At 49.5% G+C, this 21,612-nt stretch overlaps 1 protein-coding gene and 1 pseudogene across 2 annotated transcripts; one reads left to right on the plus strand and one right to left on the minus strand.

Annotated features, from left to right (window-relative positions):
* Position 1: 1 nt before the first annotated feature.
* On the plus strand, positions 2–7,529 carry LOC311343379 (annotated as a pseudogene). Its single transcript, XR_014684137.1, has 7 exons — positions 2–1,219; positions 2,482–2,540; positions 3,416–3,504; positions 3,971–4,129; positions 4,759–4,827; positions 5,577–5,782; positions 6,010–7,529. The product of XR_014684137.1 is annotated as an uncharacterized misc_RNA (transcript).
* A 457-nt stretch (positions 7,530–7,986) lies between these two features.
* naaladl1 (N-acetylated alpha-linked acidic dipeptidase like 1) lies at positions 7,987–19,097 on the minus strand. Its single transcript, XM_084467779.1, has 19 exons — positions 18,594–19,097; positions 17,805–17,977; positions 17,353–17,474; positions 14,752–14,871; positions 13,994–14,186; positions 13,424–13,517; positions 13,223–13,327; positions 12,904–12,989; positions 12,649–12,768; positions 12,048–12,133; positions 11,568–11,631; positions 11,229–11,296; positions 10,951–11,042; positions 10,527–10,620; positions 10,120–10,201; positions 9,769–9,942; positions 9,279–9,372; positions 9,049–9,141; positions 7,987–8,761 (listed from the first exon to the last, which is right to left on the minus strand). The coding sequence occupies exons 1-19, from the start codon at positions 18,788–18,790 to the stop codon at positions 8,584–8,586; spliced, it is 2,235 nt and encodes a 744-aa protein (XP_084323905.1). The 5' UTR covers positions 18,791–19,097; the 3' UTR covers positions 7,987–8,583.
* Positions 19,098–21,612: the final 2,515 nt, after the last annotated feature.

Below are 21,612 nucleotides of genomic sequence, written 5' to 3' on the forward strand. Positions count from 1 at the left end.
CGTGGAGGCCGCCCCCAAGGAGGCCCCCCTGGAGCTGCCCGCCCAGGAGGGGGACCTGCCCCCGTCGGCCGCCCCGGCGCAGGGCCTGGACCCGGGCGTGAGGCCGGGGGGCCCCGCGGGCCTACGGGCCAGGAGGAGCTGCGGCTCCAGAAGGTCTACCAGCTGTCCATCTTCTCCCACCTGGGGGGGGTTCTCCGCCTCGGCCGAGCCCCCCCCCGGCGAGGACCCCCCGAAGGCGGCCCCCGCGCGCGGCCCTGAAGCGGGGCCTGGAGGAGCCCCAGCTGGCCCCCAAGCGGCCCCACCCTCCACGACCCCCCCCCCCCCGCGGGGAGGAGCTGGAGGACGGCGCCGTGCTGTGCGGCCCGGGCCCCGGGGCGACGGGGGCCCCGGGCCCCGGGGGGGCGGCGGCGGCGGCGGCGGTGGCGGCGGCGGCGTATTCTTGCACACTGATGGAGCCCAGAGACTCTGAGGGGGGGGGGGCTGTCGCCGCGGTCCCCGCCGCTGTCCCCCAGCCAGACCCCGTCCCGCCGCCCCGCCCAGCACAACCACCAGCGGCCCGTCCCCGACGCGTTCGCCCCGCTCTCCCCCAGGCCCCCCCCCATGTGCTGTGAACCTCTGGGGCCGCTGGGCCCCAGGGGCCCCCCCGCCGCTCCCAGGGCCCGAGGGCCCCGGCGGCGGGGGGGGCGGGGGGGGGGGGGCGGCGGCCCCGGAGGAGAGAGCTGCGGCAACGGCTGCTCCTCGGGCCCCCCAGCCCTCGGACGCGGCCGGCTACGAGACCCCCCGCCCGGCCAGCCCCACCAGCCCCCCCGGGCCCTTCTCCCCCCCGCACCCCTCGGAGCCCCTGGAGCCCGGGGAGGCACGGGGTGGGGGGCGGGGCTGGAGTCCTCGCCGCCGGAGCGCAGCGCCACCCAGGCCCCCCCCCTCCTCCTCCTCCTCCTCCTCCTCCTCCTCCTCCTCCTCCTCCTCCTCCTCCTCGGGCGTGGCCCTGACCCCCAGCCCCAACGGGCCCCGCATCACCGCCTCAGGGGCCCACTGCCCGGCCAAGAAGCGGCTGCTGTCGCCCAGCGACACGGGGGAGTCGTGCTCGGAGGACGAGGGCCCGTCCACCTCCAAGAGGAGCCGCCTGGCCCTGCTGGCCCCCGGCCTGGGCCCCGCCTCCTGCCGCAGCACCGACGCCAAGGCCGCCCCCTACTGGAACCACCTGCTGCCCTCCGCCAAGGTACACACACACACACACACACACACACATCACAGGCACACACACACAACACACATGCACATGCACACCACAGGCACACACACACACACACATGCACATGCACCACAGGCACACACACATGCACGCACCGCACGCACGCGCACACACGCACGCACGCACACATACACGCACACACACACACACGCACACACACAACCAAACGTGACGGAGTCATGGTTAATAACGGCTCACACACCATGCTGGAACAAACAGAGGAGGTCCAGAAGAGATCCCATTCAGAGGCCCGGCTATTGTTTCACTCCCATTCACACACACACACACACACACACACACACACACACACACACACACACACACACACACACACACACACACACACACTCTACTACTGCCTGGAGAGAGGTGGTGGTGGGGGGGGGGGGGGGTGTTAGGGGGCGCTAATATTAACAAAGGGGCTACTTTTCCATAGGTGTCACACGGCGATGTGGTCAGTGGGACCACAGGGGTCAGGGAGAGAGACGGGTGAGGGCGAGGGCGTGAAGGGGAGAGAGAGAGAGAGAGAGAGAGAGAGAGACGAGAGGGCGACGGCGGCGTCGTCGAGAGGGAGAGCAGAGAGGGAAGTCCTACGCGGTCACATCGTCTGTGAAGAAACCAAGAGCGAGTTCAGGGAGGCGTCGACACCGTTCAACATGTCCCCGGTGTTAGTGAGCGAGTGTGGGGCGGACGAGGCCGGCCCCAGCTGACATAGGGCTCCCCCCCGCTCTCCACAGAGCACCGGGGCAGCTGGCCGCGCGGGGGCTAGCTGTTAGCGAAGAGCTCGCTGCTAGCTTAGGGTTAGCCACCAGAGTAGGGGCGGTCACCAGCCTCAGAGCGGCGGCGGCCAGCGCGGGGCTAGCTGCTAGCTTAGGGATAGCCGCTAGGGAAAGGGTTAGACAGTTTGGGAACGAGTTGCTGGTCTTAAACATGGGGAATGCTTGTTTACCACGCGACGTCCATTACTCAGTGCTTAGTAAGTAAAAACACACACACACACACTCACACTCACACTTACACTCACACTCACACGTACACGCACACACACACACACACACACACACACACACACACACGCACACGCACCACCCCCTCTGTCACCTGATGACCTGATGACCCTCTGTCACCTGATGACGTAGTAAGGTGATGTTACGGTTCGACTTTGGCAGTAAAACAAAGCATAATGTTGTGAAAAAAAGTATCATCGTCCGTTCTCCTTTTATCTTCAGAACGCAACAGAATGCACGAGATCAGGGCGACGACTGAAGAGCGGGCTGCGGCTGAAGAGGTGAGTCTGGCTCCGTACACGTTAGCTCTGGAAACGACGGCGGCGGTGTTGTATCAGGTGTGACGATAAGGAGGCTGTTTGGTGGTGGCTGCTTTGGGTGCGTGTTTCAGTGTGTGTGTGGGGTCGTTGGTAACGTCTCGTTGGGCGTGTTCAGTGTGTGTGTGGGGTCGTTGGTAACGTCTCGTTGGGCGTGTTCAGTGTGTGTGTGTGTGGTCGTTGGTAACGTCTCGTTGGGCGTGTTCAGTGTGTGTGTGTGGGGTCGTTGGTAACGTCTCGTTGGGCGTGTTCAGTGTGTGTGTGGGGGTCGTTGGTAACGTCTCGTTGGGCGTGTTCAGTGTGTGTGTGGGGTCGTTGGTAACGTCTCGTTGGGCGTGTTCAGTGTGTGTGTGGGGTCGTTGGTAACGTCTCGTTGGGCGTGTTCAGTGTGTGTGTGTGGGGGTCGTTGGTAACGTCTCGTTGGGCGTGTTCAGTGTGTGTGTGGGGTCGTTGGTAACGTCTCGTTGGGCGTGTTCAGTGTGTGTGTGGGGTCGTTGGTAACGTCTCGTTGGGCGTGTTCAGTGTGTGTGTGGGGTCGTTGGTAACGTCTCGTTGGCGCGTTCAGTGTGTGTGTGTGGGGTCGTTGGTAACGTCTCGTTGGGCGTGTTCAGTGTGTGTGTGGGGTCGTTGGTAACGTCTCGTTGGGCGTGTTCAGTGTGTGTGTGTGGTCGTTGGTAACGTCTCGTTGGGCGTGTTCAGTGTGTGTGTGGGGTCGTTGGTAACGTCTCGTTGGGCGTGTTCAGTGTGTGTGTGTGGGGTCGTTGGTAACGTCTCGTTGGGCGTGTTCAGTGTGTGTGTTGTGTGGGTCGTTGGTAACAGTCTCGTTGGGCGCGTTGCAGCGGCAGCTCCGCAGCGGACGGCGTGCGGACGGCGGGCGTTCAGCGAGGCCTCCTCCTCCGTCAGTCGAGCGCTGCTCGGGAACTTTGAGGTACGTTCGGGTCACCCCCCAGCCTGCTCCTCCCTGAGCAGGTCCTCTCCAACCCGTCAAGGGCCTGGTTATTATCTATTCAATTCAGTTGTGTTTGTATAGCCCTTAATCGCCACTACAGTCTCAAAGGGCTTAACAGGCCAAATATTTATCTTTGTCTATATCTAAAGAACAAATGGACCGACATCGCTACTCTTATTTTGCTTACGTATTTTCTGTATGTTTTCAATGTTAATCTCTCCTTTAGATAGAACAGAATTAACTTTATTGTCTACAAGGGGAGGAAATCTGCCTTGGACCTCTTCATGTGGTTTCTAAAAAACACCAGATTTCAATACAATAGAATACACACGACTGTCCTGTGCTTTCTGCTGTGGCAGCTGCATTACAGTGTGGGATGACTGAAGTGCTGACTGTATCTCTGACTGTATCTCGTGTGTGTGTGTGTGTGTTGTGTTGACCCCAGGAGTCCATTCTGAAGGGGCGCTTCTCCCCGTCGGGGCAGATCGAGGGCTTCACGGCGGAGATCGGCGCCAGCGGCTCGTACTGCCCGCAGCACGCCACACTTCCTGTCCAGGTCACCTACTACGACATCTCCGAGCACAGCGCCCCCTCCCCCTTCCTGGTCAGTCCCACCCCCCTCTGGGGGGATAGCATTGTATATTACAATGTTATCGTTTATCGTCTTTGATTGGTGTCATGTCGTCAGTTTTATAGCCTGAATTAATTATGATGAGCAGATATGCCCACAAAATGATCAAAGTTTTTGAACGTCAGAGACAAAGGAAAATGTGTTTTTGTCGGATACCATACTTGAAATATATCCATTTACTTCTATGTTATGATCGTCAGATAGACTGTGGGTATTTTTAATTCATGCATATTGTGACATTTATTGTTGATTGTTTAATATTACCCATGGTTGATGTAATAACCATGTTGCCCAGCCCTACATTGTCTTACATTGTCAGTCGTGCCATTGGTGCTCTCTTAATGATTGAACTTCATGTTCAATGTGTAACATGTCTGGATTTCACGTGAATGTCATATCTGTGGCGTGTAAACTTGTTAAAAGCTACAATCCCTACAGTCAAGACTTTGTTTTGACCTATTGTGTTTGGATCGAGCACGCATTTGTTTCACAATCCAAACTCCACGAGCCGCTCCAGACTTCCTGTACGTTCCCATATGTCTTGTGTGGGACTCCAGTGAACCCACTGAGGGATGATGAGGTGTGATGTGTGTCTCCGGCAGGGTGTGGTTTCCCTCGAACCGCTTGGGAAGAAAGGATACAGCGTACCCAAATCAGGGACCATTCAAGTGGTGAGTCCTCGTCTGGCTCTCCAGCCCACGGAGTACTGATCGTAGCTCCTCCTCTTTTACCTTTCAAAGTAAAGGTCCCAAGGGGGTGTATTCTTTTTCAACAATGGAACAGCTCTGCCTTTTAAACAGTTTCACATCGGTACGCTACCAATCCAGCAGATGATCCAACGTAAGAACAATGTTCAAACAGAACTATCGACCAGATGTTTCCTTGACAATGCAAAAACAACATGCGCAAAACACCACTGGGGAATCTTTTTTATTTGAGTGTATTAAGTCAATGAAAAAACAATTATGTAATAGATGAAATAAGTAACTATCATCTAGTCCTGTTGGAATCTGTCCCATAACTGGAACAAACCACTCCAGGCTGTCCTGCTATTGAAAATAAGGCACTTCTGTGGTGGTCAGCATCCTTGATCCAGACATTAAAGCAAGGTGAGAGCTCAGCGTCTTGTTGACTCCATCGTTGCGTACGCAGCCCTGCTACAACGGCGCCCCACCGCACAAAGCCCTCTGCCAAGGCGTGTGTGAGGCGGCCCTGTCTGTTAACGTTCAGTGATCAGCACCTTCCTCCTTTTAAAGATAGCATGATATCAGACACTCCCCCACAAATGTTACATCAATCTCTGAATTATGTTGAACTGTTGAACTAACCCAATGCTCCGTTTGTTTGCCTGTCTGTCTCTCTATCTGTATGTCTATCTGTATGTCTATCTGTCTGTCTGTCTGTCTGTCTGTCCAAACAGACCTTATTTAATCCCAACAAAACTGTGGTGAAGATGTTCCTGGTGACCTACAACTTTGAGGACATGCCTGTCAATCACATGACCTTCCTCCGCCATCGTAACTTCCTGGTGCCTGTGGAGGAGGGGCCTGAAGGCCAAGGGGAGGGGCCAGCAGGGGGAAGAGTCCCGGAGAGGAAGAGGATCCTCTGCTACCTGATACACCTCAGGTAGGTCACGCATTGGACGTGTCACGTTAACAATGCTGATCCTTTACAACAACCACACACTTTGACCAGTCTAAAATCACTTCAATGGGCGGCGCCTAGTTTGTGCAGAATGGTCTAAGACCAGTTGATTTAAACCCTTCATAACATGTTAAAGCCTAACGTTAAAGCCTAACGCCTAGTGTTATCTCACAAGGAGATGTTTTTCTTTGTGTCCTCCTCTGCTTTAGATTCCAGAGTTCAAAGTCTGGGAAGATTTACTTGCACAACGACATGCGGCTGCTATTCTCCCGTAAGTCCATCGAGATGGACACCGGGATTCCTTATGAGCTCAAGTCCTTCACCGAGGTGCCAAGAAACCCCAAATATTCGCCCCGCGCGTGACCGCTCACCCCCCAACGCCCCCCCCCCCCGTCCCACCGTCCCCCCACCCGACATCCAACACCAAACACAGCCCTGCTCTGGTCAGACGAGGACAGACGGTCGGACGGACGGACGGACGGTCGGACGGACGGACGGACTGGTCTACTGAACAACCGAACGAGCAACCTGAGAGATGCAGAAACAGATTCACTTTAAATGACCAGTACACACTTTCCACAATCACACACTCACACACGCACACACGCACACACATCCCTCCACATGCAAATCACAGCGCACACACACACACACACGGACGATTCCTCCCGCGGGAAGCCTCCTTCATCCCCCCCCGCCCCCCCGAGGGATTCGAACCCGGGACCCTGAGCTCCCATCGTCTGGATCTTCCTAGCGGCTCATAGAGAGAGAGTACTGAGAGTACTTCCTGTGGTGGGGGGCGGAGCCTCTGCGCTCCATGCAGGGCAGTAAAGGAAGGGGGAGGAGCCTCTGCTGTGGTGGTGCGGGGGACACACGGGGTCTGGCTGGGGGGGGGGGGGGGGGGGGGGGGGGGGGGGGGGGCGGTCCGAGGACGCTGAGTGGACCTGGAGCCCGCGGACACGCCCGTGTAAACATGCATGCCTTGTGACTTTAAAAAAACAACGACAACTGTATTTTCCTCTAGTGCCCGAATCACGCTGTCCTTCACTCTGCCTGCAAGTGACTCCCCCACCCCTCCCCCCTCCTCCCCCCCCCACTCTCCCACCTCAAAGGCTGTCCCTTGTTGTTATGTGTTACTGTGTGTGTGCGCATGCGACCCAAGCGTGCGCGCACACACACACACACACACACACACACACACACACACCCCTTGGCGTGGTGAGGACGTTGGCTGAGACGCAGGGCTGGCGATGGGCCCCTCTAGCCCCTCTAGCCCCTCTAGCCCCTCTAGCCCCTCTAGCACCTGTTCCAGCGCTCAGCCTCACTTTATTCCTCCTCCCACCAGGTGTACTACAGTGATCTGTAACCACAAACTAGTCTGCCCCCCCCCCCCCCCCCCCCCCCCACCACGTAGCAATCTCCACTGTGGTACGGACCGCAGAACACAACACCAAGTCGGAAAGGGTCATACCATGTCATGAACTGCAGGGGGTGGGGGGGGGGGGGGGTCAGGTGAGGTTTAATGTAGCCAGACTGAGGGACACTGTGTTTTTTTTTTCTTCATTCATTTTTTTTCTCACAGTACGGTGATAACAGTTGGATTTAGGAGTAGAAAAAAAAAAAAGAAAGATGTAGTATTTTTTAATTTATGTCTTCTTCGCAAATGTCTTAATAAGCAATATGCTGCACAGAGTAGAGGGTGTGTTTTCAGTCGGACGTCGTTCCTCTGGGAGGGGTTTGTTGGTGTGGGGTGGGGGTGGGGGGGGGGGGGCAGGGGAAAGAGGATATATGTAATAGGAGGAGGGAGGGAGGGAGGGAGGGGGGGTATTTAACATTAGGGAGGGAAAGTATATGTATATTTAAATTAAAAAACATAAATAAAACATGTGCTGTTGTGGTTCTTATTTTACACACACAAACTATACTGAACAAACAATACTCTTCCTGTTTGTGAACATGTGTGTGTTTACTTACACAGATAGGTGTGTGATAGGTTAACGGTCTCGCTTCAGGACACAGAAGCCCCCCTCGTACACGATGTCCCTCTGTGTACCCACGAATCACAGAGCTCTAAATAGTTTGTTTCTCTACGCCAGAGCATTCTCTGGTGGTGCTCAAGTTGGTTCACTCGTTCACTTGTTCCCTCACTCTCCATGCAATGAGGTCAAATATGAAGTTGACACATGTCACAATTTTAGGTTCATTTATTTTCAATGACAGTATATTCCCATTTTTCTTAGGGAATACGACAACATTTTGGGGAATTAACCATATCTTATTTCACAAAAGTGATCTTAAAGTGTGTGTGTGTGTGTGTGTGTGTTGAGAGGGAAAGTGAAAGGTGTGTACAACTTGTTCTTGAGTGCTCGGTTTGTTCCCCCTTCCATTTAAAGGTACACATCCACTGGACCACATTTGTGGTTTAGTTGCCACCTAGTTTAAAATAACAAAAGTGCCTTTTGTGTTGGTCATCTCATGGTCTGATCAAATCGTGTTCTGTTTGAATTGAAGTTAAAACCCCTCTATTTGTAAAGGTTAGGAGAGGTTGACAGTGTACATTGATACTGAAAGACAAGTTCTGTTTTCCAAAAGTTGCTGAAGAACCAACTTCAGCGTTTACCTTTAACCTTTAGTTGTTTTTTTTCACCTGAGGGCAGCAAGAACACACAAATAGCCTGACGTGCCTGTTATTCTGTTTCTCTCTCTCTCTTTCTTTCTCTTTCTCTCTCTCTCTTTTAAATATATATTATATATATACATATTATTGTACATATATATTGTTATTAGATGACCTCCATCAGGGTGTGGGCGGCGCCCTCGATGGCCTGGATCAGGATTGATATCTGATGGTGCGCTCTGAACCAGTCTCCCTCCAGCCCTGACGACGAGGCCCTGGCGAAGGCGTCTGCGAAACCAGGGAAGGTAGCGTTCCCAGAGCTACTGGAGGCCCAGATCACATGCCTGGAGACCACGGCGGGAGACATAATGCAGCGGCAGCATCGCCAGGTCAGAAACATAGCCGGGACTTCATTTACTGTTCACTAAAGAAGAATATAATGCACATTAATCAGGGTTTTAATCATCGCAACACCCTGTGATTGGGTACCAGACGTTATATATGCCCTGCTATTAGGGATGCGTTTCTTGCTGAACTGTTGTTCGATTTAGGGTTTCATTACAAAGAGCGTTGGACCAGTGTGAGGTTGTGGTTTCAGTACCAGGGAGGCCTGTGTGAGCCGTGGTCTCACCTGAAGCCATACTTCTCAGGGAAGGCTTGGGGGTCCAGGAAGGCGCGGTCCAGGAGCATCAGCTGGTCGTTGATTCGACGGACCTTCAGGGGACTAAAGAAGAAGCGATTTGTAATATTTTCTATGTTTTATGTATATATATTTTTGGATCCATTTAGGTTGCTCCAGTGCGTTTTAAATTGTGTGCATATGTGTGTGCGAGTGAATACGTCTTTATGTATTTCTCCTACATCTCGTTGGCCAGGTCAGAACTTTTGATGAATAGGTCGAGTTCTGTCGCTGCCGAGCGGAACCGAACCACCGCTGATTTCAAAAAGTTGAGCGCTGAAGAAATGAGAAATGATGGCATTCCATCAGGTTAACTCGTTCAGGACTCTACTAATAAAGATGGGTTAAATAGTAACGGTCTGGCTCAATGGAACCAGTTCCGGAAAGTAGTCTGACTAACTCAGTCCTATCCTGACCATTACTCATTCCTGTTCTACTGTCTTTTGTCATTTTTACATTTATTTGTGTACATTAATCTACATTTTTACTACTTCAATTCTCAGTCCAAAAAAACCAAAGCGTCTCCATGTCTCAGGTGTTCTTGTCACGTTGTCATCATTCCCCCTCCGGGGACGAGGTTAAGGACGAGTTAACTGGCGTGTTGTGTTGGGGTACAGCGGGGTCCCTCTACGGTCCGTGACCCCCTCTCAGCCCTCCTCTGAGCCCACCCACCATTAGATACGGCGGGCGGGCCCGCAGAGCCCTGGTGCAGCTCCAGGGCCGTGGCCAGGTACGACTCCAGGGTCTCCGCGTAGTCACTGGCGTTGAGCGGCAGCAGCAGGCTGTCGGCCAATCGCAGCAGGACGTTCCCCGCCGTCCTGGCAACCGCTTGGTGACTGGTGAATCCTGGAGACAAAAAAAGAGTGAGCCACACGCACTCTCTCCTAGTGTTACATAAGAGATAGAAGATCCATTTGGAATCAATTACAGTTTATTAGCTAAAATAATGAACTGTTTTGATGCCTTTGTTATTGGTGTTCTGGTGTGTATGGTTGTGTGTGATGTGGGCGTGTGAGGACTCACCAGGATCTATGTAGCGAGAAGCGTAGTCAAAGGTGTCGTACGCGGTGTGGTAGGCTGGGTATATCCGGGCCTTGGTTTTTGTCTGTAGAAGAAACCCATTTTCATGGCATAATGTTAATGCCGATGGCTGGTCTTATCGAGGCAATGCTTGGTTCCTGAGTTCCACACTCGCGTGCGATCACCTGTCTGTGTGAGTGTGTGAGTGCATGCATTGTTTTTCACACCTTCTCAATCAAGCCTTCTCTGTGAGTTTCTGTATTTTGATCACCCTTTCTTGGACCCTGCCAGTTGTCGTATGTTGCCAGTCTTGCCTTGCTTTGTGCTTTCTTCCCGTCTATGTAGAAGTGCAGCACGAGACAGACGAGCTGACAGGCTGAATGGCGTTTCATGCTGTGTTTTGGTCTTACCCGGTCGTAGGTGTAGGAGAAGTCCATGGAGGTGATGCCGAGGTAATGGACAAAGGCAGCATAATCACTGCCTGCTCCACTCAGGTACCCGACCCTGTCAAACATAATCTACCATCACCAGAACCTCAGGACTAACCAGTGTGAACTGAGCTACTAAACATAATCAACCATCACCAGGACCAAAGGACTAACCAGTGTGAACTGAGCTACTAAACATAATCAACCATCACCAGGACCAAAGGACTAACCAGTGAGAACTGAGCTACTAAACATAATCAACCATCACCAGAACCAAAGGACTAACCAGTGTGAACTGAGCTAGTAAACAGTAAATATATAAACTGCTGTGGAAGCTAAACCACAAGTAACACATATTAATATGACAATCAAAGCATAGTTACAAAATGGCTTGGTGAGTCCATACCTAGGAACGGTTCCATACACCGGGCTGGTTCTGTTGGAGTATCGGAGCCAGTTGTCATAAACTGACGTGGATTCAAGTCCAGGTGCCTTAACCTAAACAAATAAAGACAGATTTAGGTATTAGGGTTAGGGTTAGGAACAGTAGATTTCCTTATAAGCCAATAGTGTATTCCTAAAGTAAACAATGTCTTATGTATTCCTAAAGCAATGTAAAGAAAGAGTTTTCCAGAGTCCCATGGTGTTAATGGTGATTAATCTGTGTTTGTTGGTTGAACTTGCCTGCTTGGCGGCTGTGAAGATGAGGTTCTGGACCGAGGGCATGCCTGAGGCTCTGAGAGTGGCGTTGGCTAAACAGAGGATCTGTGTGAGTCTATTACCACTACACATCACACTGAGGATATCAGATCTACGAGCCATTCAGAGGCTCTCCTTTATTGTTGAAATATACATTAGACTAATCATTTGTTTTTTTTACATGTTTAAATCATTATCGCAGTGATAAAAGAGTTTCCGCTCAGAACTATTTATTAGAAAAATGCTTGGCAGAAAATACCCAATTTTCATAATAATTGTTTAATTCCTGACCAGACCAGACCCCAAAGGAGAGGGAGTAGTTACCGAATACAGCTATGTCGACGTTGATGTAAGCCACAGTGCGCTCACTCAGTTTGGTGTAGTATTGCTGTGGTGCACAGAAGAGGATGTCTGTATCAGTACATAGGTCCCAGCTATCCATCCCATCTGTTCAAATCTGGCTCATCTCTCAGGATGGACCATATTAATACAGGGATTGATTATTTTACCAATTTGTTCCAGGGGTTAATAAGCATATAAAAATGTTGCATTCACTCGACACCTGCAAGAGATTGTTTTACATTTATTTCCTAGTATCATAGTAAAACCATTAATCAGCAAAAAACTGAAATTGTGGCTTAGAAGATACTAAGCTAAATATACAAAATTTGTTAAATATTGAAGATCAAATATGAAAATAATGTATTTTGTTATAAGTTCTTAACAGTATCTGCCGTATCAAATCAATCCAACACAATTCCATTAAAAGGAGCTACAGGGATGGTGTGGTGTGGTGAGACTGACCTCGGTGTACTCTGCAGAACCGATCAGGCCAAACTCCTCAGCCCCCCAGCTTCCAAAGATAATGGACCTCCGGGGTCTCCACCTGCCTGGAGCACACGACACCGTGACCCTACAGCAGCCCTCACTGCAGTCCCTCCCCAGGCTTCACTTTGTCATTTGTCAAGTTGTCCATTGGTTCCCTCATTCCCTACACAGTGAACACATAGCGAATAGGGAACTATTTACAGAAAAAGTTAAGGCGTGGAAATAAGGGGAATTCTGGCACTCATCATGCGTCAGAAATCGATCGGTGTACTGGTCACACAAAAAAGCCAACACATGTGAGACATGGCACCGGATGAATTGGAAGAAGCTGATGAAAACCTCATCCGCTGTGCATTGTGGAATACAGCGTGGAAATAAGTCGTACACCGCTTTGTACGGTGCATTACGGCTATACAAGTAGTGCACTACATACAGGGAACTAGATTTTTGCACTCAAAGTTCGGACAACCCCACAAAACGGTGACCTTTTTCACTATTAAGGAAACAAGAGGACCCATTCCGACCCGGTGGATCCTCAGTGAATCCCCCAGGGAGCCCTAGTGTGGGGGTACTGTACCCTGTTTCAGCAGGTGGCCCAGGACCCGGGTCACCTCCAGCATCACCGACGTCCCGCTGCTGGGGTCAATCGCCCCGTGGACCCAGCTGTCCCTGTGGTTCCCGTAGATCACGTACCTGTCTGTACGCACACAAGACGCACGCATGTGCACGTTCACACACACACTGTCATTAACAGCGGTAGTGCGCATGGGCGCAGGCTAACAGAGGTCCCTGTAGGAAGGCTGCCCTGTGGCGGGGGTAGGGCCTGCCTCACCTGGCTCCACACTGCCACGGATCATCCCCATCACGTTGGAAGAGTTCCTCAGCTCGGCAAAGTTGAAGACCTCCAGCTTCACGTCACTGAAACCCAGAGATGGTTCGGGAGATACCAGAGTTTGTCTAAATATACCATATTTGTTTGTATTCAAGTCTGTGTTTGGATTATGAACTGTTTGGTAAATGGTGGGGGTTTTCGAATAACGATTGGACATATTTTTATATTGTGGATTCGTTTTTTGTAAAAAAAAACAACAACAACATTATTTAGTACCTTCGAGAATCATGTGAATGACGGGGAGTGGGTGACATAATACCTGTTGCTGAATTTAGACGCTGGTTTGAATCCCGGACCACCGTAGTTGTAGGTGCAATTGAACCCTCCCTGCCAGTTGTCTGGAGCGGATTCTCCTCCTAATTGACTGTGTTAACCAATCAGAGGCAGAGGCAGATTCATCTCCAGCCAATCGTGTATGGGGTGTTAGGTCATACCAATTGAAATGCCAGTGAACTGTTACCTGATCAACACATACGCATCCTCAAATCCAATTGGTTGAATTGGAATGGGTGGAATCCCAGAAAGGTTCTCAACTGGTATTCTGTAAGTACCCTCTGCACAGAAAAAAACTGTGGATTATTACAGATTTAATGTTAACATGAAGCAAGCTATTGAGTCCAAACCCTACAATGACTAGGGCAAGCTCAATTCAAACACTAACCCTTTAATGGGGAACTGTCACGCTCGGCTACTTTCTAATATAAGAGCGACTGCTTGGACCATCGACATCATGGGTCCGGGAATTGAAGCCATTTGAACAAAGAAAGACAATGTTGTGAACGTGAATTCTTGGTAGAAACTCACTCACTTGATGTTGCCGAGAATTACACGATTAGCGGCTAGGTACGGCGTTACCTTTAGCGGCTAGGTACGGCGTTACCTTTAGCGGCTAGGTACGGCGTTACCTTTAGCGGCTAGGTACGGCGTTACCTTTAGCGGCTAGGTACGGCGTTACCTTTAGCGGCTAGGTACGGCGTTACCTTTAGCGGCTAGGTACGGCGTTACCTTTAGCGGCTAGGTACGGCGTTACCTTTAGCGGCTAGGTACGGTGTTAGCAAGTCTCCGTAGTCTGTGGTGAAGGAGCCTCTCTCCACGCCGGAGGGGGGCATGTACCAGGAGTGGGGGTACGTCTCGTTGGCGTCCGACATGAGGCCATCGTTGATGTCCAGGGGGTCTGTGTACACGAGCACGCCCGCCACCCCGTAAGGGGCCGCGTTGATGGCCTGGATGAGGAGGGAAACACATCATTGGACTTCACTGAATGACAGTGTTACCCTTTTTTGTGTAATAGCACACGTAATAAGAAATGGAACAACCTGTAACACCATGTACTTAATATGTAATATCGCAACGGTGCAGCCTTGGCCCTTGTGTTTGTGTGTAGTTATATGCTGTTCCATAATGTAATTACATGTTGTTACCGTTGTTACTCGTGCTTATTACACAGTAATTACTTCTGTAATTACACTTAAACAAGACATTACAGTAAAGTGTAACCAGAATCGTACTATTACACACATTTCAAGCAACTACGTGAAGATTTCCAGAGGTGAGAATGGGAGCAGACAATGCACATCAATACATCATGCACATATTTAATCCATAACCCTAACAGCCATGAAGGGTCACGTGTTAACTCCAACACTCGCTGTATATCCACTGGACTAAAACACTACAGAACATCTTGTTAATCAGAGTGTTTCACTGGGTCATGAGCCACTGATCCAACCGATAACCAAAGCCCCACCAGTGGGCTGTTAAGCACCAGCACTGTCAACCACTGCTCACTTTGTCTGCCCGCCCGGCTCCACCATATCGGGTGATGGCGATGGTTCCTCTGAGGTCCAGCGTCTTGTTTAACAGCATGTAGTCACTCGGCTTGCCCTGGTTGGCATACACGAGCTTACCCTGAACACACACACACACACACACACACACACACACACACACACACACACACACACACACACACACACACACACACACACACACACACACACACACACACACACACACACACACAGGCATGCAATATGAGTAGCAGGTCCCAGCTGCCTTGAGGTCCGCTCGGCATGCTGGGAGATTAGTTTGAACTAAATAGTACATTTTCCTCCTTCAGTGGTGAGCTGCTGAAACACGTTGGCAGTAGTTGACATATCATTACTATTTACGAGATGCATCATGAATGAATAATTATCCACATAATGCAAGGTGGTGGTTTTAACATTGACCTTTATCCAATAATGACTTGCCTGACAGATTTTTATGAGGCTTTTTCCCCTGTGATTTTAATGACATTCTGCTGTGTGTGAAATGTTGCATCAGAACGTTAATGTTCATAAGATAGCTAGTGTCAATGTGTTTATGTGCATTGTTCATAATCATTCTCTACAACTGTAAGGAGCTGTGCCCTGAATTCCCTTTTGGGGTCGGGGTGTACCTTAGCCCCACAGGTTGAGAACCCTGGATAAAAGGGGCATTCATGGTAGTATTATTGTTGTCAATCATTGAATTGATTGAGAATAATAACGGTGTATGATCAAAGATAAAGATACCTTTTAAAACAAAGGACTTATCTCATGTAAACCTTGAACATCTGAACGATAACATTTATCGTCATTTATCATTCCTGAGCTTAGGTGGATCAAATACCCTACTGGCAGTCCATATCATTGGCCATCAGTTTATCCAATGCTTTATGATATGATATACTTTATGATATAGCTCATATAAGGACCTGTAATCTGCATGGCTTCAATTGTTCTTGCATATCTTCCCTTCATCCCAGACACTTTGTGTGCTAGGACTGCATGTGATCAGATACCATAATCTGATAATACTTGTTTCACCTGGTGACAAGAATGCTTTGAGGGCATTGATCGCCTATCTCTATCTGGATCAGGTCCCATAAGGTTAACAAACACTTATTGATTGTACAATGGTATAAGCATTCATTACACCAGCAGACATTCAAGTACATTATGTAAAGATAAATACAATAACTTATGTATGGTTTCTATCATTAATGATCACAATTCATGATTGCATATTCCCTATAATTAAATAGCTTCCTCTGTGAAGAGTTTGATGACGTAGTGGCACAGAAGAAAGGCATGCAGGTGCAGTTAGCTATAAGTAAGCTCTGTTCTTATCTTTGAGTTTCTCGTAACCTTGGTAGTTATGGGCTTTCATGTTCACATGAAAGACATTTTACAATCATCCTGATTGTACCAAACTCAAAAAGAAAATCTGTCTAATAGGCCAAACTCAACATGCTGACTCATGCCTATGTCGTTTCTATAGCAACCAGCATAGAGAATCTGTCTCAGGTATGTTGTCTTTGAACTGCATTGAAACAACGCTTTGATTACAAGTTATTAGGTCAACCCCAGGGCTTGAACATGAATGTTCTGAATGTTCTGAACAGAACCAGAACTGAACCAAAACAATAACTTTATATGAGGGGTTGCGTAAAAACTCGTAAAATACTATGTTGACTCAATATAGTAACGTGATCATGCCGATAATGATTTCTAGAATTAACTCGCTATGCTCACTTTGATGATTTCTCCCTACCTTCCAGTGTGGGTTAAGACTACATGGTTGGGATCCTGAAGAAGACTCGGTTAGGGATGCTAGGTTAGGGATGCTAGGCTGGGGATGCTAGGCTAGGGATGCTAGGTTGGGGATGCTAGGCTGGGGATGCTAGGCTTGGGATGCTAGGCTAGGGATGCTAGGCTAGGGATGCTAGGGTAGGGATGCTAGGCTAGGGATGCTAGGGTAGGGATGCTAGGTTAGGGATGCTAGGCTGGGGATGCTAGGCTAGGGATGCTAGGCTAGCGATGCTAGGCTTGGGATGCTAGGTTAGGGATGCTAGGCTAGGGATGCTAGGGTAGGGATGCTAGGCTTGGGATGCTAGGGTAGGGATGCTAGGCTAGGGATGCTAGGGTAGGGATGCTAGGCTGGGGATGCTAGGCTAGCGATGCTAGGCTAGGGATGCTAGGCTAGGGATGCTAGGGTAGGGATGCTAGGCTAGGGATGCTAGGCTAGGGATGCTAGGGTAGGGATGCTAGGGTAGGGATGCTAGTTTAGGGATGCTAGGCTTGGGATGCTAGGCTTGGGATGCTAGGCTAGCGATGCTAGGGTAGGGATGCGAAGGGTAGGGATGCTAGGCTGGGGATGCTAGGCTAGCGATGCTAGGCTAGCGATGCTAGGCTAGGGATGCTAGGCTAGGGATGCTAGGGTAGGGATGCTAGGCTAGGGATGCTAGGCTAGGGATGCTAGGGTAGGGATGCTAGGGTAGGGATGCTAGTTTAGGGATGCTAGGCTTGGGATGCTAGGCTAGGGATGCTAGGCTAGCGATGCTAGGCTAGGGATGCTAGGGTGTACCTGTGGGGTTCCCGCTGGAGAGTAGGCAGCGTATGGCTGCACCACCTCCGGGTCGTCTTGGTCCGGGCCGTAGCTCTTCTCTCGCTCTCTGGCTGTGTGCAGTACAGTCGTGTCGGGGGCCACTGCAACAAACGCACTAGTTATTCACTGTCACGCTGTCTGTCAGCCCAGGACAGCTGTAACGTTCCTGCAGTCCTCCGCTGGAACACACGGCGATGAATAAGTCGCTACCTTTTAGCCCAGCAGGGGTCCATCAATGCGTACAGGAACTCATTTGTGCGAAGGGCGCCATTGTTAGCAATGTGTCTGGTGTTATCACAGGATAGAGTTGGTCTTAGTATGCAGCTATCATTAAAAGTAACACAAAGGGTCGAATAGAATCTAGTATGGTCCTGTTAGAGCAGCCTAATTCTCCGATTGGACCTTGAAGATAGGTTGGTAGGGTGACTGACCTACGGTGACCTTGTTGGGTTTCTTTGGGTCAGGGAAGGAGAGGTAGACCAAGTACTTTTCTGTCCAGGCTTGGTCCAAGCCACTCTCTGGGTCGTTCCAGTGCTTCAGCATGTACTGGACTGTGGCCTCGTCCCCGGCCGTGGTCGCCATGTGGGGAACCTTGGTCAGGTCTCTGTGGTGGGGGGGGGGGGGGGGGGGGGAGTCAGTCAGAAGTGGCCCAGAATACAAGCGTTATAACAGTTATAGAGCCCTATTCCCTGGAGGGATTGACTGGTGGATGGGCGTGTAGTGTCCTCGAGAGACGTTCTGGTTCAGATATTTTTTAAATGGAGAACATAGCCGCAGCACACAAGTTACAAAGTGCAGGTTTTAGTGTCAGGCTGGTTGCCTTTTGAGATCTGGCTAGGGACAACAGATGGAAATTGGCATCTGCAGCTAACTCTGGCTTATTTACAGCAAGAAACTTGTTTGTCAATCAATGAGCATTGTCCCTATCAACTAAATAAATGAATAAATAAACTATGAATTGAGAAAATAGATGTGCTTTTTATTTTTTATATTTTCTGTAGTCGAGAACCCAGTTAAGTAAACCAATAAAAACAATTCTTACACCTACATAGTATGTATTTGTAATGAATTCATTCTTGAAAACCCAAATCGCTCTCACACCTGTAGAATAAAGATAAAGGTAAGATGGGGCTGGTCTCCTCCACAACCCTAGGAGACCTAACCCTGACCCTGACCCTAACCCTCTACCACCACCAGACGCCTCCCCACAGCAACCTCACCTGAGAAACCCCTCAATCTTCTTGTTGTCCACCGCGTCCATAAAATCCTGGACCAAACTCTCGTCCAGGTCCCGGGACACATCTGGCAGCCAGCTGGGTGCCGGGCTGCCCTTGTCTATGGCGTAATGACCCAGCAGGATGCCCACGGTCAGCACCGCTGCCCCGCCCAGAGAGCCCAGCAGGACCTTCTTCAGCATGCTTCTCCCTGGTCCCCAACTGTCTCTGGAGCAGAACCTTCTCCAACCTACAGCCTCCTCCCTGGTCCCCAACTGTCTCTAGAGCAGGACCTTCTCCAACCTACAGCCTCCTCCCTGGTCCCCAACTGTCTCTAGAGCAGGACCTTCTCCAACCTACAGCCTTCTCCCTGGTCCCCAACTGTCTCTGGAGCAGGAGATTCTCCAACCTACAGCCTCCTCCCTGGTCCCCAACTGTCTCTAGAGCAGGACCTTCTCCAACCTACAGCCTTCTCCCTGGTCCCCAACTGTCTCTGGAGCAGGAGATTCTCCAACCAACAGCCTCCGCAGGTCCCAATTGTCTCTGGAGCAGGACCTTCTCCAACCTACAGCCTCCTCCCTGGTCCCCAACTGTCTCTGGAGCAGGAGATTCTCCAACCTACAGCCTCCGCAGGTCCCAACTGTCTCTGGAGCAGGACCTTCTTCAACCTACAGCCTCTTCAGATGGGTCCCAACTTGGTTGTCAAGCTAATGGGATGGTCCTGCGCCATAAGAGGACCACCCCTCCCACCCACCACAAAAACCTTTTTAGGGCCGCCGTAAAGTTTAATCATTGATGTCTTCTGGTGGACTTTAGCCTATCCATGACTTTGTGTCTTTGGTTTGGTTTGCTTTACTTTAGTTCCCATGTGATTGGTAGCTCTTGTTTGCATGTGATGTCAAGTTCATTTGTGTGACCAGCCTATTCTATATATGAGAGAGAGAGAGAGAGAGAGAGAGAGAGAGAGAGAGAGAGAGAGAGAGAGAGAGAGAGAGAGAGAAGAGAGAGAGAGAGAGAGAGAGAGAGAGAGAGAGAGAGAGAGAGAGAGAGAGAGAGAGATGAGAGAGAGAGAGAGAGAGAGAGAGAGAGAGAGAGAGAGAGAGAGAGAGAGAGAGAGAGAGAGAGAGAAAACTAGCTTCAAATCCAGTTTCTGTATGGATTACATGTTAAGTTACGGTTTGAGCTTTTAATTCCTATTATATGAACATTTATAAAATCTTGAGTACTTGTTGGTCAGTGGGTTGAAGAATCTGAGAGAGAGATTTAATTAAAGACCAGTTATATTAAGACGAGAGATGAGAGAAAAATCCCATACACACGGTGACACGGCGGAAGCACACACTCACACAAATGAAAATCAAGATTCTATCATGAGCAAATCCTTGACCATAGAAAAGTATGATAGTCCACAGTCAGAGTGGAGCAGACATCAGACCCGTCACTGACCCCAGACCCTTGAAGTTGTTCTGTCTGCTGATCCAGATCCAGCTCGGATATGGCCATGGACCAAAAACAACCACCTCTTAAGCTGAGAAAACAACCACTCCAACCTACTGGGTTCCAGGTGTGTGTGTGTGTGTGTGTGTGTGTGTGTGACATCTCGGTTCCTCTGTTGCGAGCAGGAGAGGGAGATTGTACTCGCGACCCAAACAAGAAATTCAACACACACCAACTTGGAGTTGTAGATTATGAAAAATCCAAATCTTTATGACAAATTATATAAACAATTATGAAAAATGCACATTATTGCTAGGATCTTTTATTTCACAATAGGCCTAGGATATCTCACACATAGCAGATTGTCAAAGATAAAAGTCATTTGGATACAGGCTCATACAAATCACATGCAACTGCATTATTTGGCAAACACGTATTGAAGTGAAATAGCATTATGTGAATAATCAATAATGAAGCAAATCATGAATTTAGGTATTTAAATTGTAAGCATGGTATGGCCTAATCTCAATTCATGTTTCTCTAGCTCACTAGCGTTGCTATTACGACATATACTCCTGATGCCAACAGCCTCCATCATGAACAATCATGAAGTCACGTCAGCTGTCCCAACTCATTAGGCACAGTGATTAGGATTGATAATTCAATGGTTGGCAGGCATCACTCAATATGGGGAAAGGCCTCTTGAAATTCAGGTCAATGTAATTTGTGGAAAACTATTCTATATATATATATATATATATATATATATATATATATATATATATATACCTATTCTGTATATTTATGGCCCCAAGCAAACCGCTAGTGGTGGATATTCTTATTTGGCAGTCTGTTTTCCATAGCTCTTTTTAATGTAGGGTAGGCCTACAAAGAATGTAGGGTACAAAGTAAGGTGGGTCAGTTTTAATGTACTTGGGAGAAATGAAGACAAAATCAAAGTGAGAGCTTTGATCCTACTCAAGACTACGATCTACAGTCAATACATTAACTACATGCTTCTCTTACTACTAAAGTAGCAACATCATGTAATACACCCAGGAGCATGGTACTCTCAACATGACCTAGAACAGAGGGCCCCTAGTTAACCACTTGGTGGGATGTGGATTAGCCGTTACAAGACACACTAATCAACATCTTCTTCTCTATCAAACACTGCGTGCATCTCTACCACACTTATAGTTTATCCAGCTCTACACCATATTGCTTCCAATGCATTCATACATATTGTTTCCTCATATATATAACTGTGCCAGAATATGTATTGAATTCCACCAAATGTAATGATTCACCTAACCTTTCCTCAAGGCAAAACAGTGAGCCTTGCCGCACTGGTTGGGGACCACTGAGATAGAGCGGTCGTCAGTCAACACTCACACTCAGAACTTCCGACAGGGACACACACACCTCCTCCACCAGTCTCTCAGACGCATAAGGGAGAGAGGGACAGGCAGATGGAGATCGTGGTACAATAAACATGCAAAGAAAATAAGTTAATAACTGTGACATTTCCCTGCCACTAACCTATGCACCTATTGACAACAACTAGAATTAAACACCACACATTTAG

Source organism: Micromesistius poutassou (genome assembly GCF_964030765.1).
Source record: "Micromesistius poutassou genome assembly, chromosome: 5".
Lineage (NCBI taxonomy): Eukaryota > Metazoa > Chordata > Actinopteri > Gadiformes > Gadidae > Micromesistius > Micromesistius poutassou.

Bases quoted from the DNA above. Each gene is read 5' to 3' on its own strand.
- naaladl1 (XM_084467779.1), bottom strand. From the start codon at position 18,790: ATGCTGAAGAAGGTCCTGCTGGGCTCTCTGGGCGGGGCAGCGGTGCTG. The intron at 12,769-12,903 runs GTGAGGCAGGCC...GTGTGCGTACAG, and splicing joins CCGTGGCAGTGTGGAGCCAG to ACAGGTACGTGATCTACGGG. The intron at 11,632-12,047 runs GTCAGTCTCACC...TGTGCACCACAG, and splicing joins GTTCTGCAGAGTACACCGAG to CAATACTACACCAAACTGAG.